Source organism: Artibeus jamaicensis, unplaced genomic scaffold (assembly GCF_021234435.1).
Source record: "Artibeus jamaicensis isolate MK-2021 breed Jamaican fruit bat unplaced genomic scaffold, CSHL_Jam_final contig_2259, whole genome shotgun sequence".
NCBI classification, from domain to species: domain Eukaryota; kingdom Metazoa; phylum Chordata; class Mammalia; order Chiroptera; family Phyllostomidae; genus Artibeus; species Artibeus jamaicensis.
In genome coordinates, this window is record NW_026521468.1 from 4,818,223 (window position 1) to 4,843,664 (window position 25,442).

General features: G+C 55.2%; 2 protein-coding genes across 3 annotated transcripts in view; one reads left to right on the forward strand and one right to left on the reverse strand.

The window, feature by feature from the left end:
- RAB37 (RAB37, member RAS oncogene family) overlaps window positions 1–25,442 on the forward strand; it is a 51,497-nt gene that overhangs the window by 13,081 nt on the left and 12,974 nt on the right. Inside the window, exon 2 of the mRNA XM_053661095.1 lies at window positions 25,064–25,174. Within this exon, the coding sequence (XP_053517070.1) occupies window positions 25,064–25,174 (111 nt within the window). The remainder of the gene's footprint in view (window positions 1–25,063; window positions 25,175–25,442) is intronic.
- Window positions 1,109–15,470, reverse strand: CD300LF (CD300 molecule like family member f). Of its 2 annotated transcripts, none has more exons than XM_053661112.1 (7): window positions 15,321–15,470; window positions 6,443–6,775; window positions 5,111–5,174; window positions 4,478–4,590; window positions 2,792–2,814; window positions 2,367–2,513; window positions 1,109–1,899 (listed from the first exon to the last, which is right to left on the reverse strand). In XM_053661112.1, the coding sequence occupies exons 1-7, from the start codon at window positions 15,361–15,363 to the stop codon at window positions 1,744–1,746; spliced, it is 879 nt and encodes a 292-aa protein (XP_053517087.1). In that variant the 5' UTR covers window positions 15,364–15,470; the 3' UTR covers window positions 1,109–1,743. The 2 variants fall into 2 exon arrangements, with proteins under 2 accessions (XP_053517087.1, XP_053517078.1); XM_053661103.1 differs by having other exon boundaries at window positions 5,111–5,216.

Below are 25,442 nucleotides of genomic sequence, written 5' to 3' on the forward strand. Positions count from 1 at the left end.
AGATCGTCTCTTCCTAAGCCACGGCCCCTTTCCCTGACATGTCATCCCAGCCCCCCTCCAAAAGGGGCCTAGTGAAGTAACAGACCTTTGTCCCCCTGTCGGAAGGGACCATGGCTCCTCACCTCTCTTCCCTGTCACAGGAGGTGAGAAAGAAGTCTCTTCATTTCATGCTTCAGAAAGTCAATCCCAGAATTCCTGACATTGCCCGGGTGGCCCAGGGTGGCCCAGGGCTCCCTCCCTGGAATGTACCAGACATTAATTTAGGCACAGGGACACAGCAGTAAAGGAGACCGAGTCCCCGCCTGCAGGCAGGCTGCAGCCGAGGGGAGCGTGGGACACAGCAAACCCACCTACCAGTAAACAGTTCACAGGGTGGTGAACACTGTGAAGGAGGCGAAACGGGACAACGTGACAGGACATCAGAGGCGTGCTGGGGGCTGCGCCTGCTGGGGGCTGCGCCTACCGGGGCTCACAGGGAGGGCCGCTCCGAGAGGGGACGTCTGAGCAGGGGTGTGATGATGGAACAGTAGCTCACTACTCAGACAGCTGCAAGAATCGGATTCTGGAAGGAAGGACCAGCACATGCCGGTGCCCTGAGAAGGAAACAAGCCTTATTGTGTTAGAAGGACAGCAGGTGACAGAGTGTGGCTGTTATCCACGAGAGTGGACGCAGACTGGATCAAAGGGGCAGGCAGGCACCCAGGGGTCCTGGTGGCCTTGGGGACTGGGGAAGAAGCCACCAGACGGTGATCAGCAGGGAGTGAGCAGGTCCGTGCTTTGCAAAGATTGCTCTGGCTACTTGGAAGAGACTGGGCTCAGGGGCACAAAATGCAAGAGAGGCGCACGCACACGACCCTCCTCAAACCCACAGTGCCGGGTGGTGGCCCAGACTCCAGACCCCAGATTCCAGCTCCTGCACTTGTGAGTAGAAAAACTCAGCAAGTCACTGAGCCTCTCTGAACCGCGACCCCTCGGGTGTGAAGTGAGGCTGTGACAAGGCACCTGGTAGGATGGTGACAAGGGTTACATTGGTGGCTGCAGGCAGAGCACTGGCCACAACTGCTTGTTTGTTCCCTGGTGTGGCTGTCAATCATCACAAATGCAGGGCTCAATGAACAGCATGAATTTATTCACCTACGACTCTGGAGACCGGAGGTATGCCTGCCGCTTCACTGGGCTCACAGTTCCTGCGGAAAGGCCCATCCCTCGACTTTTCCAGCTTCTAGAGGCTGTGCGTTCCTTGTCTCCGGGCTGCGTCGCTCCAACCTCTGCTTCCGTGGCCACTCTGCCTTCTGGCCTCCCTCTTACAAGAGCCCTTGTGATTATATCAAGGGCCCCCCAAGATAATCCAGAATAATCTCCCCATCTCGAAATCCTTGTTTTAATTACATCTGCACAGCCCCTTTGGCCATATGAGCTACTGCTCCTGGGTCCTGGAGATGAGCACACCCACAGCGCTAGGGGCCTGGTGCAGCCCACCACACACCGTGGCAATAAATAAAGTTCATCGCCGTTATTGTGCTCATCATCAGTATTGCTCCTTCAGCAGCCCCAGAACAGACCCCTAGCCTCTTCCCAAGCCATGCAGGAGAAAAAGGGATGCAGAGAGATCCCTTTCTATCTCCCAGGAGCCCCCTGAGACCAGGTTTGGAGCCCAGTTCAGAGCTGGGGGCAGCGAGAGGGCTGGGAGCAGGGAGCGGACGGGGCAGATGTGTGCGGTCGGACAAGGGTCCTTAGCACAGGCTAGGGCTTCATGATGGTGCTGTATTCTGTGAGCTCCCCATGGCCCCTGCTGGGGAGGTGGGTGACAATGTCACCTGTGTTGACGTAGGTTGCGTCCGGATCCAAGCCGTCCAAAGACAGAGCTGCATAGGAAATGTCCTCCTTCGGAAAGGAAGCCTGGAGTAAAGACGCACACCGGTCAGCGAGTCTGGCGAGAGGCATGCTCACGGGTGGAGGGGGGACGGACCCCTCAGGCATTCTGAAGCCCACTCCGGGACCCTCCGGCTCCGCCCCCCTCCCCCCTGCCAGGCACCCTGAGCTCCAGCCACGCTCTCCTCAACTCCATGCCAGGGCCTCCATTCTGCATGGAGTCCCAGGTCCCGGGGCCTGTCTGGGTCTCCCCTGCCCAACCCAATGTGGACCAGGCTCCAGTGTTGAGGCCCCAGTGTTGAGACCCAATTTGGAGACACTTCCAAAGGCCAAGAGCCTGGGGGAGCCTGGCAGGCAAGTCTTCAAACGGCTGCAATATTGCCCGGCACCCACCCTCCTCGGTACCCACACGGGCAGGGAGAGAGCCCACCCTCCAAGAGGGGACAATGGCGGGTCTGTCTCTGAGGCCCATGGCCGCCCCACCAAGGACACACCATGGTGGTATATTCCACTTCCTCCTGGCCTTCCCGGACAGAAGAGTGCTTTGCGGGGGCCCTCTTCCTGGTGGAGCTGGGGCTGCTTCCAGGCTGCTGCAGGGTCAGGTTGGCATAGCAGACATCGCTCTCCAGGGGCTGGAGCACCTGGGAGAGGAAGCCCACGTCCCGCTGCTGCAGACACACATGAGCCTGTCTGCTGCCCCGCCACCCCCAGCTTCCCTGGAAGCCGCACTTCCTAGTCTCCCGCACCTGCCCCCTCCCTCCCCTCCTCCCCTCCTCCCCTCCGGCCTGGCTATTTCCACACACTCCATCTTCCCAGGCCCTGCAGCAGACGGCCAGCCAGGGCCCCTGGGAGATGGAAAAGGAGAAGACGGGAAAGGGGTCATCTGGGGTCACTGGTCTGACTTCAGGGATGCTCTTACCTGCTCTGGGGGCATCCCGGCAGCTAAAAGACAAGGAGGATCAGAATTAGAAAGCTCATCCTGAGGCTCACCAGTCCCCAGGCCTGGTGGAGAGAAATGCAGAAGAGGCGAATGGGGGTCCAAGCTCCGAGAAGGGACCTGGTTTTCATTCTGAGTCTTCCCATGACACAGGCTGTGACATGGGGCCCTCCTTCCATTTCTTGACGTGAAGAATAAGGGGCCTTCAGCCCATCTGTTTGTCACATCACAGAACTGTGACGCCACCTGACTGGGTGGCCCCGTCAGCCATCAAAGGAATTGAGTTTCCTTCACTGCCACCCCAGCCTCAGCCCGTAACTCCCGCCAGGACTCTGCCTGCAATGCCACCATGTCTCTGCCTCAGTGGTCGTCCACACCTACCTTCCCCAGCCACCAGCCGTCTGATCCCTCCCTGCCCGGCTTCATGTATGTCTGTCTCCTCGCCTTTGTCCCAGTGGATTCTGGTTAGTCGTCTGGGGGGCTGTGGGCAGTGGGCTGCTGAGCCTGCCCTGCCTGGCACGCAAGTGCCCCGCCAGTAAAAGTCAGCTGCGGAGACAGGACTGCACCAGGCTGCCATCCGAATGGAGCGCTCATGCTGGGTCAGCGACAGAGGAACCGGCTTCCGTCCACATGTCCACTGGCTCCCATCTCTTCCCACCCTCTGGCACCCCCCCGCCCCCAGATTCAGAGACAATGAGGAAACCAGAAATATTCCCCCTGCCGATTTTTAGCTTCGGATGTCTAGGTGCCAGGGAGCAGAGAGACCTGCAGTGTGAGCCACAGACAACGCATTCGGGAGACACTGTGATGAACAAGAGTCAGGCTCCCTCCTCCCACACTCCATGACCCCCAGGCTGTGGGGTGGGGGGTGCTGGAGCGTAGGTCCCAGTGGGTTCTGAGAAGGGCGAGGTGCATTGTGTGAGGACGTGGAAGCGGACCCGGACAGGAGGAGGGGGGTCAAGGCCGGGTCTCGTGCTGGGTGAGCGCTGGCTTTGGGCCAGGGGGCTCTTCTCTGAAGAGCAAGTGTGCCCGCGGCAGGTCCGCCTGTGTGGGGCTGGGGCAGAGGAGCAGCAAACGTAGGAACTACTGCCGACCCTTTTATAAAACCCGGTGGACTCTGTGTGTGATGTGTGTGTGCATGTGTGGTCGTGTGCACACATGTGTATGGTCATGTGTGTGGTGTGTGTATGTGTGGTTGTGTGGTCATATGTGCACATGCATCTGTGTGTGTTCACTGTGCGTGCATGTGTATGGCCTGTGTGCATTTATTCACATATGTGTGTGCACGTCTACATGGGTGCGTTTCTCCATATCCCCATGTCTGCTCAGTGCCTCCTTGGCAACCACATGAATTCCACTGAAGAAACTGGGCACCTGAGATGGGCCCAAGGCCATTGTCACTGCTGCCAGCCAGAGCCAAGCCAGGAAACAGAGAGGGAGGCAGCAGGTCAGAGAGCAGAGGAGAGCAAGGAGGGATGTGTAGGGCAGATGACACTCATGTCGAGGTCTCCAGGGCTCCGCTGCCACTGGCCTTTGGGACAACACCCCTCCCAAGCCACATGGGTAATCCCTGGGACAGGTGGGTGGCTCCTGGGTGACAACTCCGGCCATGGGCCCCACACGCTGCCACCCCGCCCAGCCCCCGCCCAGCCCCACCAGGCCTCTCACCTTTCTTACGTCGCTTCACGATTCTCCACACCAGCAGCGAGGCCGCCGCCAGGAGGAGCAGCAGCAGAGTGGAGAGCAGGGGCAGGAGGATGTTGAGCTCCGAGAAGATGCCCCTGGAAACAGCAGGAGACACCTCTGCCTTTGGGCCTCATCCCACCCTCCTGGTGGCAGGGAGGCCCCCACCCGGTGACCTGCAGCTCCCGGCCTGGAAGCCCCCATCCCCGGGTGCCCTCCAAAATGGCTTTGTAATAAAAGGAGAGGAGGGTCCCACGAGGGCGTTCCCCCAAGCCCAACCCATCCACTGTCGTGACCAGCTGCTCGTCCATGTCCCACACTCTCAGCTCCATGGGGGTCACTCCATGTCCATGTGACCAGACTCAGCACAGGGCTGGTACTCAGGACTTCACTCAGTGCAGTCGGAGGGATGAGGAAGGAAAACAACCTCCCAATGCCCTGAGCTGCAGGAGGCAGGTCTGGGAGGGGGTCACCATGGACCCTGTGCTCCCTGAGAGCAGGAGGCAGGGGCTAGGGACCCTGCATCCTGGCTAGGACCTCGGGCTGCAATGAATCCCCACACTGGAGAAGTTTGGGACAAGCGGGCCACAGGGAACAGCAGCATCTGAGCTGACTTACCTGCCTTCAGGGTGGAGGCCGCTCACAGTCGGGGAGCTTGTAGGGGCTTCTGTGGTGACTGGCACTGTGGACGTGGTGGTGGTGGGGGTGGTCGACACTGTAGTGGCTGCTCGGCACACAGAACAGGTGACATTCCACTCTGCCTGCCCCCTCCCACAGCCCTGCACCTGGCTCTCAGCCCGGAGGCGTGGGCACTGCCCTGGCTGAGGACTCAGGAGCAGGGCCATGGGAAATGGCCTGTAGCCTGGACCGCCCATATCTCCTCGGCCTCTGGCAGACTCAGGGCCTCGGATGGTGGGGAGTCTGGGCAAGGTCAAAGACAATGTGCTGCGTGGCACACAACTTTGGCCAAAGCCCCCCCCCCCCATCTGGTTCACCCAGTATGTACAGGGGCAGAAGCGGGGCTGCCTTGGGGGTAACGTACCCAAGAGACTCTAAGGTCGGGACCAGCCCTTAACAGAATCACCACATTCAGGATGATCCCTTACATCAGACAAGTTATTACGTTTCTACAACTAAAATAGTTCCTGCTCAGACACAGGGTCAGGAATCTACAACACAACCAACGTGCCACACTCTGCAGCTTTAACAGCCCCCCCAAGGTTACAGTGTGGTGGGGACTCTGTGGAGTGTGTCCCCCAGCTGCCACCAGGAGTGACCTGTGAGCTGGAACTAGCTGTCTGAGGGTCAGCAGAAGCAGAGCCCAAAAGATAAACTGGTTCAAACCAAGATACTCTCAGAGGAGTCAGCCTCTAGGACGGGGAGATACTGTCTTAAGCCCAGGTGCATACACAGCTCGTGAATAAAATACAGGCAACCGGGATATAATTCTTTGACTGTGGAGACCTCTGCAGACCTCAGGAACTGGGCCACAGCACCCCAACTGTGGAACAAGGAACAGGATCGGCACCTATGAGTCCGGACTCCAAACTCCGCAAACCGCAGGGACACCTGGACACCAGAGGTCCCAGGACAGCAGTGGCAGGAACTGGGATCTCTGGATCCCACCAAGGAGGGTCCCGATGGCCCCCAGGTTGAATCAGGGACCATCACTGTGATCTCTCTGGGCAACAGGTCAGGGATGGAGGTGGGCGGAGAAACTCAGTTGCCCAGAAAGGCCTGGCCCGGCCCTGGAGGAGCCACCGGAGCCAGAGAGACCCTAAGAGACTCCCTGCCCTCCAAGTCCACGTGAGCAGTGAGTCCCAAGACTCAGGACTCAACTACCTGCTGTGACAGTTCCCTCTGAGTGAGCACAGTTCCTGAACAGGGACCTTGGGGACCAGAACAGAGCAGGCCCTGAAGTCGCACAGCCACCCACACACACTCTCTTACCTGGGAAAACGGCCACTTTAACTGGGATCCCAGGGTCATATCCACTTTTCTCAATCCCACACCAGTAAGTGCCTGCATCCTCCCGCATCAGCTTCTCCATGGTCACTGTTAAGGTGCGGCTGGTCTGATTGTCCCTGATGGACACACGGTCCTTCTTCACCTCCTGCTCTGATCTACTGGTTCTAACAAGGATCCTGCAGTTACTGAAATGAGCTCCTTGACACCAGTACTTCACGTAGGTCTCCCACACTGGGACATAGCAACACTGAACAGTCAGCGAACCCTGCTCAGGGCCACTCGCTTCTTTTGGACCCGTGATGTCAGCTGCTGAGCCTGGAAAACACAAACCCATGTGCCTGTCACCTTCCCCACCCCCACACTGAGGGCAGAGCCACAGCCTCCTACACAGTGACAGCCCCAGTCAGTCCACCTGCCCAGTGACAGGCACAGAGTCCATGGAGGAATCACCTTCCTCAAGACAGACCTTTGTCCTTCAGATTTCCACTGCGTCACAGCCGCCTCCAAAATCCCCCAAGAGCACAGCCCCAGGTCTCAGAGACACGATGTGGACACTGAGCAGTGACAGCTACTGACAAATCACCTGTCCCCCTCCCTGTGGCCAAGAAATCCTTGTGCCTCCTCAATGTCCCTTGTCACCCACGTCTGTGTTAAACTGGTCTCCTGGGGAGGAAGTGGCAGAGGACCCGTGTCCACAGGAGGGTCTAACCTGTGCCTTTGACCTTGGAGGCAGGACTAGGGCACCCGCTACACCTGGCTGTGCAGAGGAAGGCCCAGGTGGTTCTGAAGGCCCCAGTGGTGCCATTGTGAGCCCCGCCCTCCACAGGGGCACCTTTGAAAGTGACCAAAGTGGTGACACCAACTGTGGAACCCATGTCACATGATCCCATTTTTTCCATCAACTTCAGTGTAAGATAAAAACACCTGGGCTAGGACCTCTGTGTCTTGTAAGATTTTTCTTAAATTTAATGAAAAAAAGTCAAGCAAGAGTTAAAAAAATGAGAAAACTGACAAGCCTTATTACCTCCTCTCTTCAAACAAACAACCTACAAGGACACCAGCCCTCCCAGTATTTTCCATGTGACCTTTTTCATGAAGGCACCCATGGCAAAGGAAATAAACTAAATACAACTTCCATCAAAAATCCCTTAAGCTTATGAACCATAGGCAGACTGGTCACAGAAATGATAGACTCTGATGATTGATCTGCTGCCAAAGACCAGTAGGTGTGGATGCTGCAGTGTGTGAGGGGGCACCCAAACAACCTGAATTATCTTCTGGAGGGCGGGCCCCTTGTAGAGCACAGCTCCCCCACTAGGGGAGTTTCCTAGGAGCCCATCTGGACCAGTGCACCAGCTGGTGTTGTTGCGAGAGGCTGCGTTCAGCACCAGTGAATGTTTTTTGAAGACTCTTTCAACATGTTTGCCCATTTCATAATCGGTGTATACTTCATTGATGTGAAAGAGGATAAAAAGAAAAATGGCTGTAACACAAAAAAAAGCCTCAAACTGACGATTTCAAAAATGTTTTGAGCAGTGGAAAAAATGTCTCAGTGGGGGTGTTGCATCAGACGGAAAGGACTTGGAAGGAGACGGAAGTTTAAACATGTATTTATTAGACAATAAATACACAGTTGTTTTTGAATTGATTCTGCAGATTTTTGTTTCCCTGTCACACGTTTGGGAGGAAGCCGGAAGTGCATGGGAAGCAGGTGTCCGGCAGCTCCAACATTTTTTAAAGCACAGAGGACAGGGGCAGACGCTGAGCATCTCGAGACCCGGCAGAAGCGGGTCCCTAAAAACTCCGAGATGAAACCCCTGCATGTGTCTCTGAGTCCAGTTCAGCTGAGGCAGAAACCAAGAGCTGAAACGTTCACACATGTTCCCAGGTGAAAATACACTCCTCTTACATGACCAGTGAGAGAAGAAAACGGTTAGAATGGAAACGGTGAAATCTTTTGACTAAATAGAAAGAGAAAGCACTACAAATAGAAATTGGGGATAGAGCTTAAACAGCACAGCAGTCTGTGTAGACACCACGCCCGTCCCCACTCTGTGAACACGGCCCTCACATGGCAGCAGGGACTCTGCAGATGTGAGTTTAAGGCCTGGAGACGGGGAGAGTCTCTGGGTGGCCCAGGGGGACCCAGGGAACCAGCCCCGAGCACTGAGGTTCTGGTTCCTGGGCGCTCACCTGGGGGATGGGAAGCAGCAGAGCTGGGCAGCCAAGTGGCCCTGCCCCCTAGACCTGGACCTCTGAACATCAAGTACAAACTGTGCCCATGGCTGACCATTGGCCCAGAATAGGCACCTTCTCACCTCTGGTCTTGTTCCCTGTGGCACCACTCTGTGTGTCTCCGACTTTGCACTGACCACACTGATGATGGTCCCATCTTTCTTTGTCCCAAGCAGAGACTCAGGCATGTAGGTGAGCCGGGTAGAGTGACAGTCCAGAGAGCATGTCACCCTGGCTTCACTGCCTGTCCCCTCCCAGTACTCTGAGTGCTTTAGGGAAGGGGACTCAGCTCTGGCTACAAGTCACCACCAGCTGAGGAGGCTCTGAAACAGCCCAGGTTCCTGAGCCCCCCTCCCTGAGAGGGTCTGAACTAGAGCCAGGACACTGCTCACTCTAACCAACTCCTGAGTGACAGTCCCTCTCTTCAAGAGCTGCTAAGAGACTCCCTGCCCCTCTGAGCACATGAGAACAGCAGGTCCCATGAAACCTCAGGACTCAACCACCCTCTGTGACAGTTCCCTCTGAGTGAGCACAGTCCCTGGACAGGGACCTCGGGGACAAGGACAGAGCAGGCCCTGAAGTCACACAGCCACCCACACACACTCTCTTACCTGGGCCAACAGTCACTTTAACTGGTGTCCCAGTGTCATCAGTTTCGTTTTTCTCAACCCCACACCAGTAAGTGCCTGCATCCTCCCGCATCAGCTTCTCCATGGTCACGGTGAAGGTGCGGCTGGTCTGATTGTCCCTGATGGACACACGGTCCTTCTTCACCTCCTGCTCTGATCCACTGGTTCTAACAAGGATCCTGCAGTTACGGAAATGAGCTCCTTGACACCAGTACTTCACGTAGGGCTCCCACCCGGGGACATAGCGACACTGAACAGTCAGCGAGCCCCACACAGGGCCTCTCACTTCTTCTGGACACGTGGTGACAGCTGCTGAGCCTGGAAAACACAAACCCATGTGCCTGTCACCTTCCCCACCCCCACACTGAGGGCAGAGCCACAGCCTCCTGCACAGTGACAGCCCCAGTCAGTCCACCTGCCCAGTGACAGGCACAGAGTCCAGGGAGGAATCACCTTCCTCAAGACAGACCTTTGTCCTTCAGATTTCCACTGCGTCATAGCCGCCTCCAAAATCCCTCAACAGCACAGCCCCAGGTCTCAGAGACACGATGTGGACACTGAGCAGTGACAGCTTCTGACAAATCACCCCTCCCTATCACTGTGGCCAAGAAATCCTTGTGTCTCCTCAATGTCCCTTGTCACCCACGTCTGTGTTAAACTGGTCTCCTGGGAAGTCAGCGGCAGAGGACCCGTGTCCACAGGAGGGAGGTCGTGCTTGAACTGTGCCCATGACCTTGGAGGCCTGCTGCAACACCCACTGCACCTGTCTGTGCAGAGGAAGGCCCAGGTGGTTCTGAAGGCCCCAGTGGTGCCATTGTGAGCCCCGCCCCCCACAGGGGCACCTTTGAAATTGTCCAAAGAGGTGACACCAACTGTGGGACCGACACTACATAATCCCATATTTTCCATTGAATTACTTTGATTTTTTTGTCAAAAAGTAAATATGGAAGTTCTTTAGGGACTGTCCTTTCTGACCCACTGACCCTTTGTCTCTCCTGCGGACACAGGCTGCCCTGGCTGCTGTCGCTTTACAGGAAGGCCGGTGCGATTGAGCAAAGCTTTTGTCATCATATGTGTTCTGGGTCTTTCTAAAACTTTTCCTCATCTTTGAAAGAGTCAGGATTCAGAGAAATGTTTCTTTACTGTAAGAGAAACACCACTTCAAACACCATGAAAAATGACAGCTGTCACCAGCCCTCAGTGACAGACCTGGGACGTCGTGAAGCCCCAGGCTACGAGGAGAGGAGGGGCCCTTGGGAAGGAGCCGCCCCATTTCTCGTCAGCCCGTTGTCCTGGAGGAGCCAGAAACCCGGACTTTGTGCGGAACGTCTCGATCTGAGAACACGGCTTAACTGGAGACAGCAGCAGCTGGTGCGACACAGGCCACACGAACGTCCCTGGCCCACTGGGCGTGGCACCAGCACCCGGCACCACCGGTCTGTCCAGGGCAAGGCCCTCGTCCTCACTTTCCTGGGCTCCGTCAGGTCCGATTTTAGAGACGCACTGGTTTCCAGATTTCCATCACTTTTATGCTCTGAGACCGGAACATGAACAGAGCAAAGGAATTTTTGTTTCTACAGAATCCTAAAAGCTCATCCACAAAACTGTCTGGCCAATGACTGGGGCAAATTCTTTGGTTACTTAAAAGTGTTTTCTCGTGAATATTGTTCTTGAATTGGTTCTATTGTTTTGTTTTACTTTGTTTTGCCCAGGAAGTCTGGCACACGGTACTAGAATTACAAAGTCTCCTTTTATAATGAAAATGTCCGCAGCGATAAAAATTGCACGTTTGGGTTGCACGCACTGCCCCCTTTTACTGGTCACAGACACCACGAGATTTTCTCCTTCGCTGTGTCTCCTCCCCCTTCGCCACCTTGACCATTCCCCGGCATTAAAAACCAGTTTTAAGATTTCGTTGGTAAATGTTACTGTATTTATTTTCTAAATTATTAATTTCTCATATAGGTAACTTTATTTGTTTTACTTCCTTCAGATTACCACTTGGTCTCTTTTTCCAATTTGCTAAGTTAAAGGTGTGATTAAATTAAGCATCTGGGGCTGGGGACACTTCCCCAGCATGAGCACCGAGGTGCTGACAGGAGGGGGCAGAGGGGCGGAGCCAGAGACCTGACGGGTAGGACGAGAGCAGAGCATGAGGCCCGGCCCAGGAGTCCAAGGAAGTCAGGGAACCGGACTCTCACCCTGAGCCTCCAGAGGGAACACAGGCCTGTCGCTGACGGACTACAACACAACAGCGTTGTGCTTTTCTAAGCCTCTAACTTTCGGGCGGTTAGTTCCAACAGCACCAGGCAACTAACTCACACAGATGGCCACACGCTCTCCATCCGTAGCCACCCTGCCGCCCATCTCTGCTGAGCATTGGCTTTGGGACCCGACACCTGAACCGTCTGGGCAACTCTCTGCTTGGACCCCTCTGTCCAGGTGCTCACTCGCCATCAGCCCCGCAGAGCATCTCCTGGCCCAGAGGGCAGCTCTGAGCTGCACGGAACAGCGCCCTCACCAGGCGTGGTCTCTCACTCACGGCCTAGACCTCAGGGCACATCTCTTAGCTCAGGCGGAAGCTGAGCCCCTGGCAGTGACTGGGTCCCTTCCTCAGCCCAGCAGGAACCTCAGCTGGTCTCCACTCCAGTCCGCACCCCCATCTGGTCTGTCTCAGCTGCCCCTTGCGGAGCAGCTGGACAAGTTGGACAAGGCAGCACAGTTTTCCCTGAAAAAACGGAGTAATTACGAGTCTCCTCCTTTCTCACAGCACATGAATGCTGCGAAGCCCAGCGGGCACTTTCCAGCTGATGTTGCTCTTCCCGTGCACTTTCAAAACAACAAGCCCCTTGGAAGAGGAAAGCAGCACCGGGGACATGTGTCACTTGTGATTGGACGTTCTGGGGGTGAGGCTGGTGAGAGGTGACTCGGAGGTTCACACCAGTGACCAGGTTCCTAATTAGCACACAGCAATGCCCACTCGCTTCCGACACACTCTCCCCTTTGCTTTGCCTCAGTCTACCCAAACCACGTGCACACACGCACGCACACTCACACAGCACCGCTCACATCCGCTCACCATCAGGACCTTGGAGGGAAAGCAGTCCCAGTGTGCGCTCCCTGCCAACGTGTCTCCTAATGTCTCACCCAAAGTCGGCCTCCTCCCCGTCCGCACCAACAAGCCGCCCCCGGCTCTCTCTCCACCAGCCTGCGGTCCTGGACGGGTCATTTTCCTCCCTTAAAACCCTTTCCCCCCCCAAAGCCAGTACTACCCTTCCAACCGGACTCACCGGGCTTTTCTGAAGCATGTAACAAAGCCACGTGGCCCCTCTGTCCCTCAAACCCACCAAGGCCAAGCTCATTTCCACACCAGAGCCCTGCCCTGGCCCCTTCCTGTGCCTGGAAAGCTGTCCCCGATCCATCGATCGATCGTAAGTGCCGGCTCCTCCTCGCCATCCAGGCTCAGCTCAGATGTCCCCTCCTCGGAGGGCTCCTTCCAGCCCGCCCCGTCTAAAACATCCCACCCACCCACACTGTCCAGGCACCAGCTCGGCTTCCCTCACGGCAACTATCGACGTCATTTCTGTGACCGATGGAACAAACGATCGAATTGCAGGGGTCACAACCGTGCAAGGCTGCCTGGCTCCCGTGAATCCCTGCCTCCAGAGCCTCAGGTCCTCACACGCCCCCCAAAGGCAGCCCCGGAACCCCCTGCTCCCAGTTCTTCTCTCTGCTCACTGACCATATTCTTCCTGAGACACGATTTATTTACATAGCACACAGCCGGCCCTGCCGAAGTGCACGCCTCCGTGGTTTTCTGTCTGCTCACAGAGCCGTGTGGACATCAGCACCAATTCCGGAACAGTTTCATCACCCCAAAGAGAAACCCCTGCAACTCTTAGCCGTCACTGTCCCCGCCCGGCCGACTAATCTACGATCTGTCTCCATGAATTTACACTTCCTGGACTTGCCTGCAGATGGAACTCACACGATGTGTGGCCTTTTGTGTCTGGATTCTCTCACTTAGCTTAACGTTTTCAGGGTTCGCCCAGGCTGCAGCCTGTCAGCGCTGCACCCCTGTGTAGGACCGATGACTGTCCCACCGTGCAGACCGACCCTGTCCTATTTACCTGCCCACCGGGTGGTGCGCAGCCCGTGGTGGGCTGTCTCCACATTTGCGCTGTTATGAATAATGTAGCCACGAACGCTGGCGTTCCAAGTGTTTACAGGAATGTACACTTTCCACTCCCTTGGGTATTTATTTACCTGGAAGCGGAATTGCTGGGTCACATGGTAACCACGTGTTTAGCATTTGGAAGAAGGTCAATTGTTTTCCTAAGTGGCCACACCATGTTCCATCCCCCTGAGTGATATACACCCTCTCTGATCAGTGATAAGAGCCTCACTTGTTCAATCCTGTAAAAGTAGGAAGATTTGGCCTGGGGTGGGGGGAAGTGGCAGCAACCACGCTGTTTCCTGTCCATGAGATACATACGATCATTCACACCAGTACTGGTTGTCCAATCTGTACCTGGGATGGCTGTAGGCACAAAAAACCCTGCCCTCCTGAGGCTTACATTTTATCAAGGGTGGGGGGAGGGAGGAGACCAACAGTGGAGAATAATAATAGGAGGAAATTGCTCTTATAATTTGGGTCATCAGTGAAGGCCTCAGGCAGAAACAGGGGCACAAAAGATGTGAGGGACTCGAGCCTGTGGCTCTGGGGAAGAGCATCCTGGGCAAAGAAAATAGCAGTGCAAAGGCCCTGGGGTAGGAGTGTGCCTGGCATGTTCGAAGCACATCTAAGAGGCCAGTGTGGCCAAAGAGGGTTGAACTGGAGGGAACAGAGGAGAGAGGAGACCACGGCAATGATGTGGTGGAAGAACCTGGGTGGTGAGCACCTCGTAGCCTCAGCAAAGAGTTGGGATTTCCACTCCGAGTGGGATGGGGAGTAGAATGGGGAGTCGTTGGAAGGTGTTGAGTGGAGGAGAGCCAGGACCCAGCTTACATTTTCAAAGGCTCGTTATGGGATATAAGAGGAAGGAGAGCTGTCCCCCAGGTTTTGCCTGAGCACCTGGGAGGATGGGAGTCCCAAACACAAAGGTGGATGAGAAAGGAATTCAAGGGGGGAGGTGTGGTCAGGTCACATTGGAGGAAATGTCAGCAACCGAGCAGAGATGTTCAATGGGCGATTGGATAGAAGATTCTGGAGTCCAGGAAGATGTCCTGGATAGGAATCCAAAATGGGGAGACCCCTGTATACAGTTGGTGTTTAAAGCCAAGGGAGGAGGTGAGATCGACAAGGGCGTGACCCCAGAGAGAGAAGCCCAAAGGTCAAGCCCTAACACCCTCAAGCCCTGACACATTCTCAAGAAAATCCTCTTGATTTTTAATCAAAATGTCATCCATCAACTTAAAGTTTACTTCAGCCCTCTGTCCCTGCCCACGTCTCATCCCCTCTTTCCCTCGTCACCCTACCAATTCACCTCCTTCTGACTGTGCCCATCCCTTGGCAATTTCTGCTATTTCCTTCTACCCCCAATACCTAGAATCACCTCCCCCTCCCTGTCGGGCAACCTCCCCGCTTTCCTCCCAAAGTGCCCTCCACCTTCCCTTCTTCCCCGAAGCCCCGCCTGGCTTACAACACACTCCCAAGATCCGGGACCAAGTAGCACCAGCCTCCTGAGCAGCCAGGGCTCCACCGCTTGGACCAGCGGGTTCCACCCACCGGTGCATTTTGAATGATCAGCCCCCGGGTAGGAGGAATTATGCACCAGTGCCAGGTTCGTTACGAAAGCCAAGCTGCACATTTCTGCGTTGGCAGCTGCGGGCACTGAAACACTGGGTGAGCTAGTGGATGAAATGCACAGGCTCAGGGCTCCTTAGACATGGGGTCCTCCTCTCAGCAGGACAGCTCCTGGGCCACCTCCCCTGCTGCCACCACCTCCTCCTGCCCATCAGCTTCTCCCCCGAGTTCAGACCCAGGCCTCACTCACCTGAGAGCCGGAATAGGAGGGGCAAGAGCAGCAGCAGGTGCATTTTCCTCCGCGCACAGGCCCCTCGGGCCCAGCCGCTCAGCAAGCGCCAACTACGGTCTCGACTCCTTCATCCTCCAGCCCTACTGCTTCTGCTCAGTGCCACACTCTCACTTCCTCCTTCAGCCACTTCCCGCTGGTGGACGAAACTAAAAGGGGAAGGAGGTGTAACGGGCAAAGTGCTGTAATGATGGTGAATAAGCTTTTAAGAAATACCTCCCTACACAGAGCCACGATGGGTTTTCTGAAATGAGAACTTCGAGGTGGCATGGCGTCGCCCTCTGGAAATTGCAGACAGACGCATCAGGTCAGACCAGCTCTTACTCAACCCTCTCAACTGGCAGAAAGGGGAGGGCGGGGGGTGGGCGGCAGCTCCATCAGAGCCAGAACAACAGACACAAGGCCCTAAGCCCGGAATTTCAGGTGTGGCCAGATTCTCCGGAGCCCAGGTGAGGAGTTTCATGGTGTTGAGGAGAACTTAGGGCCGAAGTCAAAAAGCCAGAGGGGCGCTTCTAGACTAGAGGTTGGCATGAAGATGGGGCTGAGGGGGCGTCAAAAGCCAGGCTGCAAAGCAAGGGGCTCAAAGACAGAGCAACGGCTGGCCCAAGGGGCAGAAGCGGCCTCTATCCTAGGAAGAGACCAGAAACGCTTATAGCTGTGACCAGCCCTCCAGGTGAGAGCCAACCCCAGCCTGAACCTTCCAGAAGCTTGTCAGTAATGCCAAGGGCTCCTTATCCCTCACTCCTCCCCAACCCCCACCTTACAAAATCTTTCTGCCACGGTAGGAAGAAGAAAGCACCAGCTCTGTGGGTCTTGGCCCGTTTTCTGGCACCTCTGTGCCCACTCCCTCCTCCCTCAGGACCCCTGCAAGCCCTCAGAGGTGGGGTGCAGACGTTAGAAAAAAGATAGAGGCTTTCCCTTGTTTTACTCCTGGAGCCACTTTTGCTATGGGTCACACACCTCCTATGACACCTTGAGGACGACCGAGTCCCAAGGAGGGCCCTGAGCCCCTTGTACCCTAATCAGGAACAAATACAAGAGCTGGAGGGCTATTTGGACAGGAAAACACAGCTGCCGATAAGCCAGGGCTTTTCCAGGGTGTGGCCAGAGCCGCATCAACAATCCAGGCTGGGAGCCTGGTCAGCCCTGGGGGGTGGGGTTGGGGGCCGGTGCTGGGTAAGCCCATCCTCCACCCAGGGCCCTCTGTAAATAGGGACCCTGTCTGGCTTCCAGGAAAAATGACAGCCCTGAAAAAAACAAGGGGTCCTGGGGTAACCTTTGCTTCCTTGGGCACGGACGGTGGGAAGTGGACAGTCTCTGAGCTGCCTGAGGCCCACACTCTGATGCTGGGCTTTCCCAGGCCCGGCCTGCCCAGGCGAAGTTGCCCTTTGACTCAGGGACAGAGAATTCTCTGGTTGTCTTTAAGTGTCGGCAAGACTGTTCCTCTATACAGGTTCCTCTGGGGACCACGGGAGAGTCAGGCTGTTCTGGGGACCCTGTGTCCCCAAAGATCCTCTGAGGCCCCAGTTTGAGCTGGGCCATCGGCTTCCCCACACTTCCAGGTTCCCTCTGTCAAAGAAGGGACTGAACAGGCCACCTGAGGTCCCTCCTGCCCTGGCATACCTGTGTGTGCATGCGTGTGTACATTGTGTGTGTGTGCACGTGGGCAGGGGTATTGACACGTTTTTCTCCTGGTTACAAAAAACAGAGAAATGCACAAGCTCCTTCTCACGGACACGGCGGCCTTGCGAACAGCAGACAGTCAGTTGTCAGAGCCCACCTGCTCATGGGTGCAGGCCCTTACATGGGGGGGCCTCCCCTGGGTCTCCCGTGACTTTCACTTGGGGGAGTCTGAGACTTACAGAAACCCAAGTCTAAACCCAGGCACTCAGCCTCTCCACGGAGGAGCAGCCGGAGACGGCATTCAGCCAGACTCCACCGAGCCCCGAGGGGACAGCGGCCTGAATCCGGGCGCCAGGGCCGGGGGCTTCCTCTCTGGGCTCTGCCACCAGCATGAGGGTGGCTCCCCTGCTCGGGGGCCTCAGGCTTCTCACCTCCTTGTCACGGTGAGAGGAAGACTTGTTCTGAGGCGGGTGGAGCTGAAGCACCAACACCCCACCTGTGACCAGGCTCCTTTCAGAGCCCTGGGTCAAATTTCATATTTATAATGTAGGTTCTTTTTCCTGAAAGGGGGCCTCAACATTGTGTAAGCGTCAGGCTGTGGCACACGGTCCCACCCTGGCCACTTACCCTTTGACTTCATAGCTGTTCTCACTGGATGGACAGGGTCTGCCCCCTCCCTCACTGCCCACTTCATCCTTGAATCTGAACGAGACCTGTGACCTACTTTCCCAAGGCAACACGGCGGAAGTAGTGGTGCGCCAGTTCCGAACCTCAGCCTGCAGGGGCCTCCTGCCCTTCCCCTTGCTCTCCGTCACCTCTGCTTCTGCTCTGGGAACACACCAAGCAGCCAGCAGGTGGCTTGAGAGACATGTGGAGCCGAGCCACGCTGACCCAGCCGACAGCCAAGGACCCCCAACACTCCAGGGAGCCCCCCTGAGACCTGAGGCACCACCCAGCTTAAACCACCAACCCAAACTCACTCTGTGCCACTGTGTTTGGGACAGGTCACTGCAGTGTTGTTGTGGCAAAGGAAACCGGGGAGAAGGACCCGCTTCGCGCAGCCAGCCCTTCAGCAGCTGGAGCTGCCCCCGCTCCTGCTCACCCGGGGGCTCTCTGCCGTCTGCCTTTCCCTCGAAGCTCCTCACTGGTCCCCCGACCCCACATCTCTCCCTCTGATGAGGTTGTCTCTAATCTCACCACCTGAGATAACTGCTTTCAACACTGAGATTTATACGATAATTTCACACATCAAGCAGGGTCACTAATGTGTTATATGAGTTCGTGTCCCGATGGCTCAACAGGTTTTCATGGTCAACAGCCCTGTATACTCTGGGTACAGGCGGGCTATAAACAAACATCACCCAGAAGGATGGTCTGACAGCTTCGGAGAGCCAGCTCACACCTGCGCTTGGTGGAAACGCGTCCAGGCACTGCGACCCCACGCCCCCCGTGGCCCGTGTGGGCTTGCAAGCCGCACGTCATCTGTTGTCAGAACCCAATCTGCTCGTAGGTGACGGAGCTCCTGCCCCGGAAGGGCCAGTCGGTTAGGTCTCTCCCATTCGGGATTACAACAGCTAAAACCACATTGGGCACGTAGTAGGTGCTCAATAAATAACTGATGGGAACTGGACTCTTTTCACGTCACTGTCATTCTTGTCCCCAGCACTGTCAGCTCTGCTAAGAAACTCTGTCTAGCAGCCAGGAACCAGCGGTCAGGCAGAACTGTTCTCAGCGCCGCTCCTGAACCCCTTCGGTTCGCCTGGGTCCCGAGCACACTTCATCTTTTCTACCCACTGTGTGCCAACCTCTGTATCTGATGTGGTTGCCACAGTGAATCCTCACTACAAATCTAGAGGGAAGGAGATGTTAATTCCACTTTTCAAAATTAAAAAATCGAGGCTCAAAGAGCAAATAACTGACCCAAGGTCACACGACAAATGATTGACAGGGCCAGGATCCAGCACCTGATCAGCCCGAGTGAGCCTGCGCCCCTGCTTCCTGCTGGAGAAGAAGCCAGAGAGGCCAGCTGCCCTCCGGTCCTGGTCAGGGCTGGCAGTGAAGAAGGAGCCTGCCCTCAAAGAGTTAATAAGATGGGGCACCCTTGAGCTGGTTTTTATCGGCGTGCCCACTCCGCAGCTGTTCTTAAAACAGGTTCCCCAAAAGTGAGACAATGTGTTGTCAGAACTGGAAACTGATTTTATGACGTCAGTAACTGATAACACCAGCCTTTGTCATTTCCCGGTGGAACCCACTTCGGTCTGCAGTCTCCGGAATGGGGAACCATTCTCAGCCCGGCTCCTGTGCGGGAATCCAGGCAGAGGCAAAGCTTGTTTGTGAGGCAAACACGGGTCTCCAAAGAGTGGTTAGCCCCCCCGCAAGGGTGAGAAGGTGAAAGGGCTCCTCGGCTCTCAGAGCAGAGGGTCTGCCGTTGGCGCCACCTGCCCCTCAGGAATCTAAGCTGCGGGGCCCTTGCCGAAACGGGCAAATCGGAATAGCTGCAATCCAGGCTCTGTCTGCCCGGGGAGTTTGATCTTTCTAAAAGCAGCAATTAGTGGGCTCGATGTATTTAGAAAAATGAAAGTGTTTGTCCAGCAACAGTTAGGCCGAGCAGGGGCCTCCCTCTTCACACAGCCTGCCCCCCCACCCAACAACACGCAGGTGTCCCCCGACTGCACAGAGAGCTGTGTCATAGGAGAATAAGGAAACACAGAGAACTCGAAGAACGCATTTCAAACCGCCCCTAATCCCGCCACACAGAGATGACCTCCATTAGATACATGCCTGTGTGTTCGTTACTAATCTTTTATTCTTTTTTTACAGGTTTTATTTATTTATTTTTAGAGAGGGAGAAAGAGGGAGAGAAACATCAATGTGTGGTTGCCTCTCATGCGCCCCCTACTGGGACCTGGCCCACAGCCCAGCTATGTACCCTGACTGGGAATCAAACCAGCAACCCTTTAGTTCACAGGCTGGCACTCAATCCACTGTGCCACACCAGCCAGGGCTACTCTTTTCTGTAGAAAAACAATTTATTTCAGGTAAAATAAAGGGTCACTTATGAGTAAATTTACTTCACAACTGGTCTATTACATTTACTCGGGCTTCTTCATACAGGAAAGTATAAAAAGAGAATGTGGCCAATAAGACCCTCGGTGAAGTACTCTGAGTTAACGCTGTGGGGGAGAAAAACTAACTTTCCTCCTACCCTTTTAAGTTCTTCTGGCTGGACTAATAACTAAATTAACGTGAGACAGCTTAGCAGGAGAAAAGAACCGAATTTCTTACAGAAGTGCCCTTGGGGATTCCGTAAGAACATGAGACCGTCTGGACAGAGGGGTCAGCTAAGGCTCAGGTGCCATCTGGAGCTGAGGACACAGGGGCTGGGCAGGCTCCAAGGTCAGGCAGGTAATTCACATGGAGAGGGAAATGCAAACATTTGGTAAACAAATGTTTGCTGGGCCGTCCTTAACCACGAGGTGTAGGGTGGACTTTGGCCAGACGGGCCTTGCTGGGTTCCTGCCTGTCTAGCAACCTAGTGCGTACTAGCCCGTAGTTACCCATGATAACAGCTCCCTGCCTGGAGCAGGACTTCTATTTAAAGTCTTCTAGGCAGTTAGGGGAAAGAGTCAAGGTCTTTTGCTTCTTAAAAATAACCTGCTTCCATTGATAAAGTAATCAATGTCCCCAAAAGCATATTTTGGGGTGGCAAACTCTGCTTCCCCAAACACTTTTTGTAAAAAAAAAAAAAGATGAGGCAAGCAGTGGTTTAAAAAATAGGGAGAGAAAATGTACAATTAACGTCCCTCTCCATTCCCCGCCTCACCACCCCTGGAACCTCAGAGGTGCCAGTCAGCCTCCGCAGGCTCCCTGGGAAAAGTGTGAGCAGTCACTTAACCAGCAGGTTCACCCCAAGGGAGGGCACAGGACTCAGAGGCACGCCTCACTGCCCCTCCGGGCTCATAACGATACAGTTTCCCCAGACGGCACATACCTCGCCCGCCCTTTCATGGGTTTCCCAGATCACTTTGTGCCGACACTCTGGAGCTGTTAACCAGTCCCAACTGCCAAACCCCTGGCTCCCATCAACAGGATGATGAGCACCCTTGGACACGTGTCTTAGTGCACTTTCGCAAGTAAAGCCATGGAATGGCCGTGTCCAAGGCATTTGCACTTGTAACTTGGATGGATATTGTCAGTTGCTCTCCAGAAAGGCTGCCCTGTGCATCCTCCCACCAGGGTGCATGTGGGTGCCTGCCTCCCAGTGTCAGCCAATACTGAGCATTTTCAAACCCTTACCAAACCATTAAATGTTACATTGTAGCAGTCAGAGAAACAGAACCGGTGGGAGACAGAGCGATAGACAGACAGACCAATACATGGATGAGGTTTAAGGAACTGGCTGACTGGACCCCAGAGGCTGCCAGGTCCACCCTCTGCAGGGCAGGCACCGATGCTGCAGGCGAGAGGCAGAATCCCTCCTTCCTCCGGGAAACTTCAGTGTTGCTGCGAAGGTCTTTCAGTGAATTGGATGAGGCCCACCCAGAGGACTGAAGACTTAGGCAAGACAACTAACTACAGCTGGTGACCACATCTGTAGGACAGGTGTGTGTCGCCTGCACAGCAACACCTAGACTCGTGTTCGGCTGAGTAACTGGGCACAAAAGCCTGGCCACCGTGACACGAAATCAAACACACACACACACACACACACACACGGTACTCAAACTCATAGCCTTTGTTCATTTTTCTACTGGGATTTGCTTTTGTGAGCTCTTTACGTGACTGGCTATATTCATCCTTTGTCATATGTCTTGCATGTATTTCCTGCTACGCTTTTCCATTTGGTTTTGTTTCTGGCATCTTCTGTCAACCAGACGTTTTTATTTCCACACAGTCCGATGTATCAATCTTTTTTTTGACGGCGCCTGCGTTTCCTGTTCTGTGAAGAGGGTCACTCAGAGCCCCCGTGGGCACCGTGGTAACCACCCCATTTGTTTAGATTTTCCGGCGAATGTTCCCTCTGGATCCTGCAGTCCCAGGAAAGCAAGGTGCTTAGAGAGAGCATCGGCCCAGTCCCCAGGAAGAGGCCTCCGCCACAGTGTGACTTGGTGCCAGGCCCCTGCTTCTAACAACGTGCCAATGCAAAAGCTACGGGACAAGCTTTGCACCTGCTGCAAAGTCCCCATTGCCGGTTCTGTCACTCAAGACCCCTCGTACAGGAACCCACAGGACGGAGGCTCCTTGGCCTCGCGTACCAGGAGGAAGCACCCACTGATCTGGTTTCCCATCTCGTCTCAGCTCCCGGGACATCTAGACCCAAATGTAGACCCAGCCTCACGCTTGGGAGAAAGATTTCCTCAGGCAGTATCTATAACTGCTCTCTCGTATATGTGAGTTTTGTTTAAAACCACCTCTAATTCCTTTTGGAAATGGATGAAGCACAAACACAGACATAGACAAGATGGTTTAAAAGAAGAAAGAACCAAGTCCTGGCCAGGTAGCTCAGCTGATTAGAGCATCACCCCGATGCACCAAGGTTGCAGGTTCGATCCCCAGTCAGGGCACATACAAGAAGCAACTGATGAATGCATGAGTAAGTGGAACAGTAAATGAATGTGGAAAATCCCAGCAGCCACTGAGTGGAGACACTCTGGCAGGCCCATCCCTCACCTCGGGGCGCCACGACCAGGACACCGATGAAGGCCTGTAAGCTAAATGTCTCCATATCTTAATGTTCTAAATAAAACGAACTTAAAAACTATCAAATCAGGTGTATCCTGTACTTCTACCTTGACATGTGTGCCTTCCTACTAATCTGGAAGCCCAGTTTGAATGCAGGAATCTCAGAAAGTCTGCACTGAAACGTGGCAGCCTGGTAACAGCCACGCCCGGTCCTCAGCGCCCCCTGCCTACAGCTGCTCCTGGCTCTTCCCCCTCCTGCACACCCTGAGGGTCCTCAGGGGAACGATGTGGGCACCCAGGCCTCAGCTCTAAGTCATCCACACCCCTGCAGAGCGCCTCCTTGGCCACCCCTCAAAGTCAGCACTGCTAATGCGGAGCTCGGGCCAGAGCACCGTCTCTGGCAGGGATACGGCCTTTGGCCCTACGGACCACTTGTTTCATTGGCATAAATGGGGCAGGGGTCAGGGGGCCCAGGTCTAAGGGATGTCCTGGGTTCACAGGGAAATCGTGCTTGTAAACAGATCAGCTCCGAGCTCTCCCCTGGGACCCAGAGGGAAATTCTCAGAGTCACCCACCGATTCCTGGTACGATCGTCTCCACGGGGCTGCATTTCTAGAAAGGCCTATTTGAGAGCATCACCCGGCCTGTGGCACAAAGCAGGATGCAGCTGGGTCTGAAATGCTGAACCCAGTCACCCTGGACCATGTTCCCACGGAACCAGAAAAGGTCCCAAGGAGATACGATGGCACCGTTTTCAGGGAAGGAGAGAAGAAAGTGATGAGAACGCTTCACCCTGGAAGGAAAAGGATAAAAGGGGAAGAAGGAGACTCTTTTATATCCTTCAGTGTATGAACAAAGAGGGTGGACATGGACAGACAGGTGCCACACATTCTGGAATATTCTCTCTTCTTCAAGCCTGAGGAAGTTGGATTTGGGATGTAAATTGTTAAGGCCACTGCACATAACAAACCAATGGAGCCCTTTTATCGGAGAGGAACTGAGAGCTGCATGGAATTTGGTCTGGGAAATGGGTGTGGGGAACGCACAAAATCAACACCACGAGCAGCCTCCCATCTGCCCAGCCAGCACCTGATGGCACCATCAGAGACCTACCTACGGGGGGGGGGGGGGGGGACCTGACCCACGGGGGGCCTGAACGTCTTCAGGCTTTCCTGTTCTTGTACTTTCATGTCTTTATGGTTTTGCAAATCCACCGGAATCGGCATCTTCTCAGCCTTTCCAACAGCCTTGCAGGCTTGCCTTTGAAAAGTGTCCTCTGTCCACTCTGAAACTCGGGCACTTAGCCGCTCCTCTGTCCATCCGTTCGTTTACTCGGCAGACACGGCTGGGCACCAGCCCGTGGGTGCGTGCACAGGGCGAGGCAAAAGCAGGTTTACTGTCGTGAGTCCTCGAAACATGGAGCTCATCCTCGTATCACTGTTTATTAATTATTGTTTTGTTCCCCACAAACAGCTGTAAACCTGCCGTTGCCCACCCTGCATATTCTCCCCGGCTGCGTCTGAGTCCCTTTCACAGACAGCACCTGAACTGCCACGCTCATTGTCCTCACCCCTTGAAGGACAGTGTGGCCTTCCGTTCCTTCTCCAAACTCTGCTCTCTTTGAAGCGTTGTTCTCTCCACCGCCTCGTTCCAGGGCCAAGGGCAAACAGTCCCCAAGGCACACAGCCAGATGTCCGGGCTTTCTTTATTCTACAGAGTATTTTTTTAGACTTTCCCATACAGGACATGTGTGGCGCTGGGCCAGGTCTCCCACGAAGCAGATGTCAAAAGGGAACTAAATGTGCAGGGCTTTTGTTGGGGAAACACAGGGCAGAAACCAGGAGAGACAGGGAGACCTCGATGCAGGTCTGACCCCAAGTGAAGAGAGAGGCCAGGGAGGTTGCGTGTGGGTGTCCGAGACCACCATGCAGTCTCTGGAAGGTTCTATAAAGCCCTGAGGAGGTCCTCCAGCCAAAATCAGCCCTTAGGGGAGTCCTGTGTCCCACAGACACCAGGTGTACCTCTAAGTCCCCGCCCATGAGAGGCGTGGCCTCATCGCGAACATGCCCACAGTGGACTGCAGAGTGCAGCTCAGGGCCCCGTCCACCAGGGCCCTGTGCTTGGAAGTCTGGGAGGCACATGCTTATGGCCCCCTCAGATGTTTGTTCACGTGGGGAGAAGCGGGACTTCCTCTGTGCTCTCAGCCTTCTTTAGTGACTTCAGTGGGCAACGAGGAGTGTGGCGTGTGTGGGGGTGCCCTCTGTGTGCGTATGAGTGTGTCCCTGTGTTTGTGTGTGCGTCTGTGTGTGCGTGCAAGGACCCCACGGTCCCAGTCACAACAACCCCACGGAGGCCTGGTTCACACACAGGCCCTCACGCTTCTCTGTTGCCCCTTCCAGACCATCCTGGTGGGCGACAGTGGTGTGGGGAAGACATCTCTGCTGGTTCAGTTCGACCAGGGCAAGTTCATCCCCGGCTCCTTCTCGGCCACCGTGGGCATCGGATTCACAGTAAGTGCTCCCAGCCTCCGGGCCCTGGGTGGCCTCTGCCAGCATCCCAGCAGGAAACAGCCTCACACTGGATCACTTAAGGGGGCTTCACAAAAAGCCTGTTTACCACAATGTGCACCAGGTGTTGGAAAGCCAGGAGGGATGGCGCCGTGTTGGGCAGCAGCTAAGGCTTCCACCCCACCTCGGCCTAAAAGAAATGCAAGGAGACAGCTGTCACAGACCGGGGCAGAGAGGGCGGCGGTGTGGAGCGGGCCGGCAGGCAGGAGCA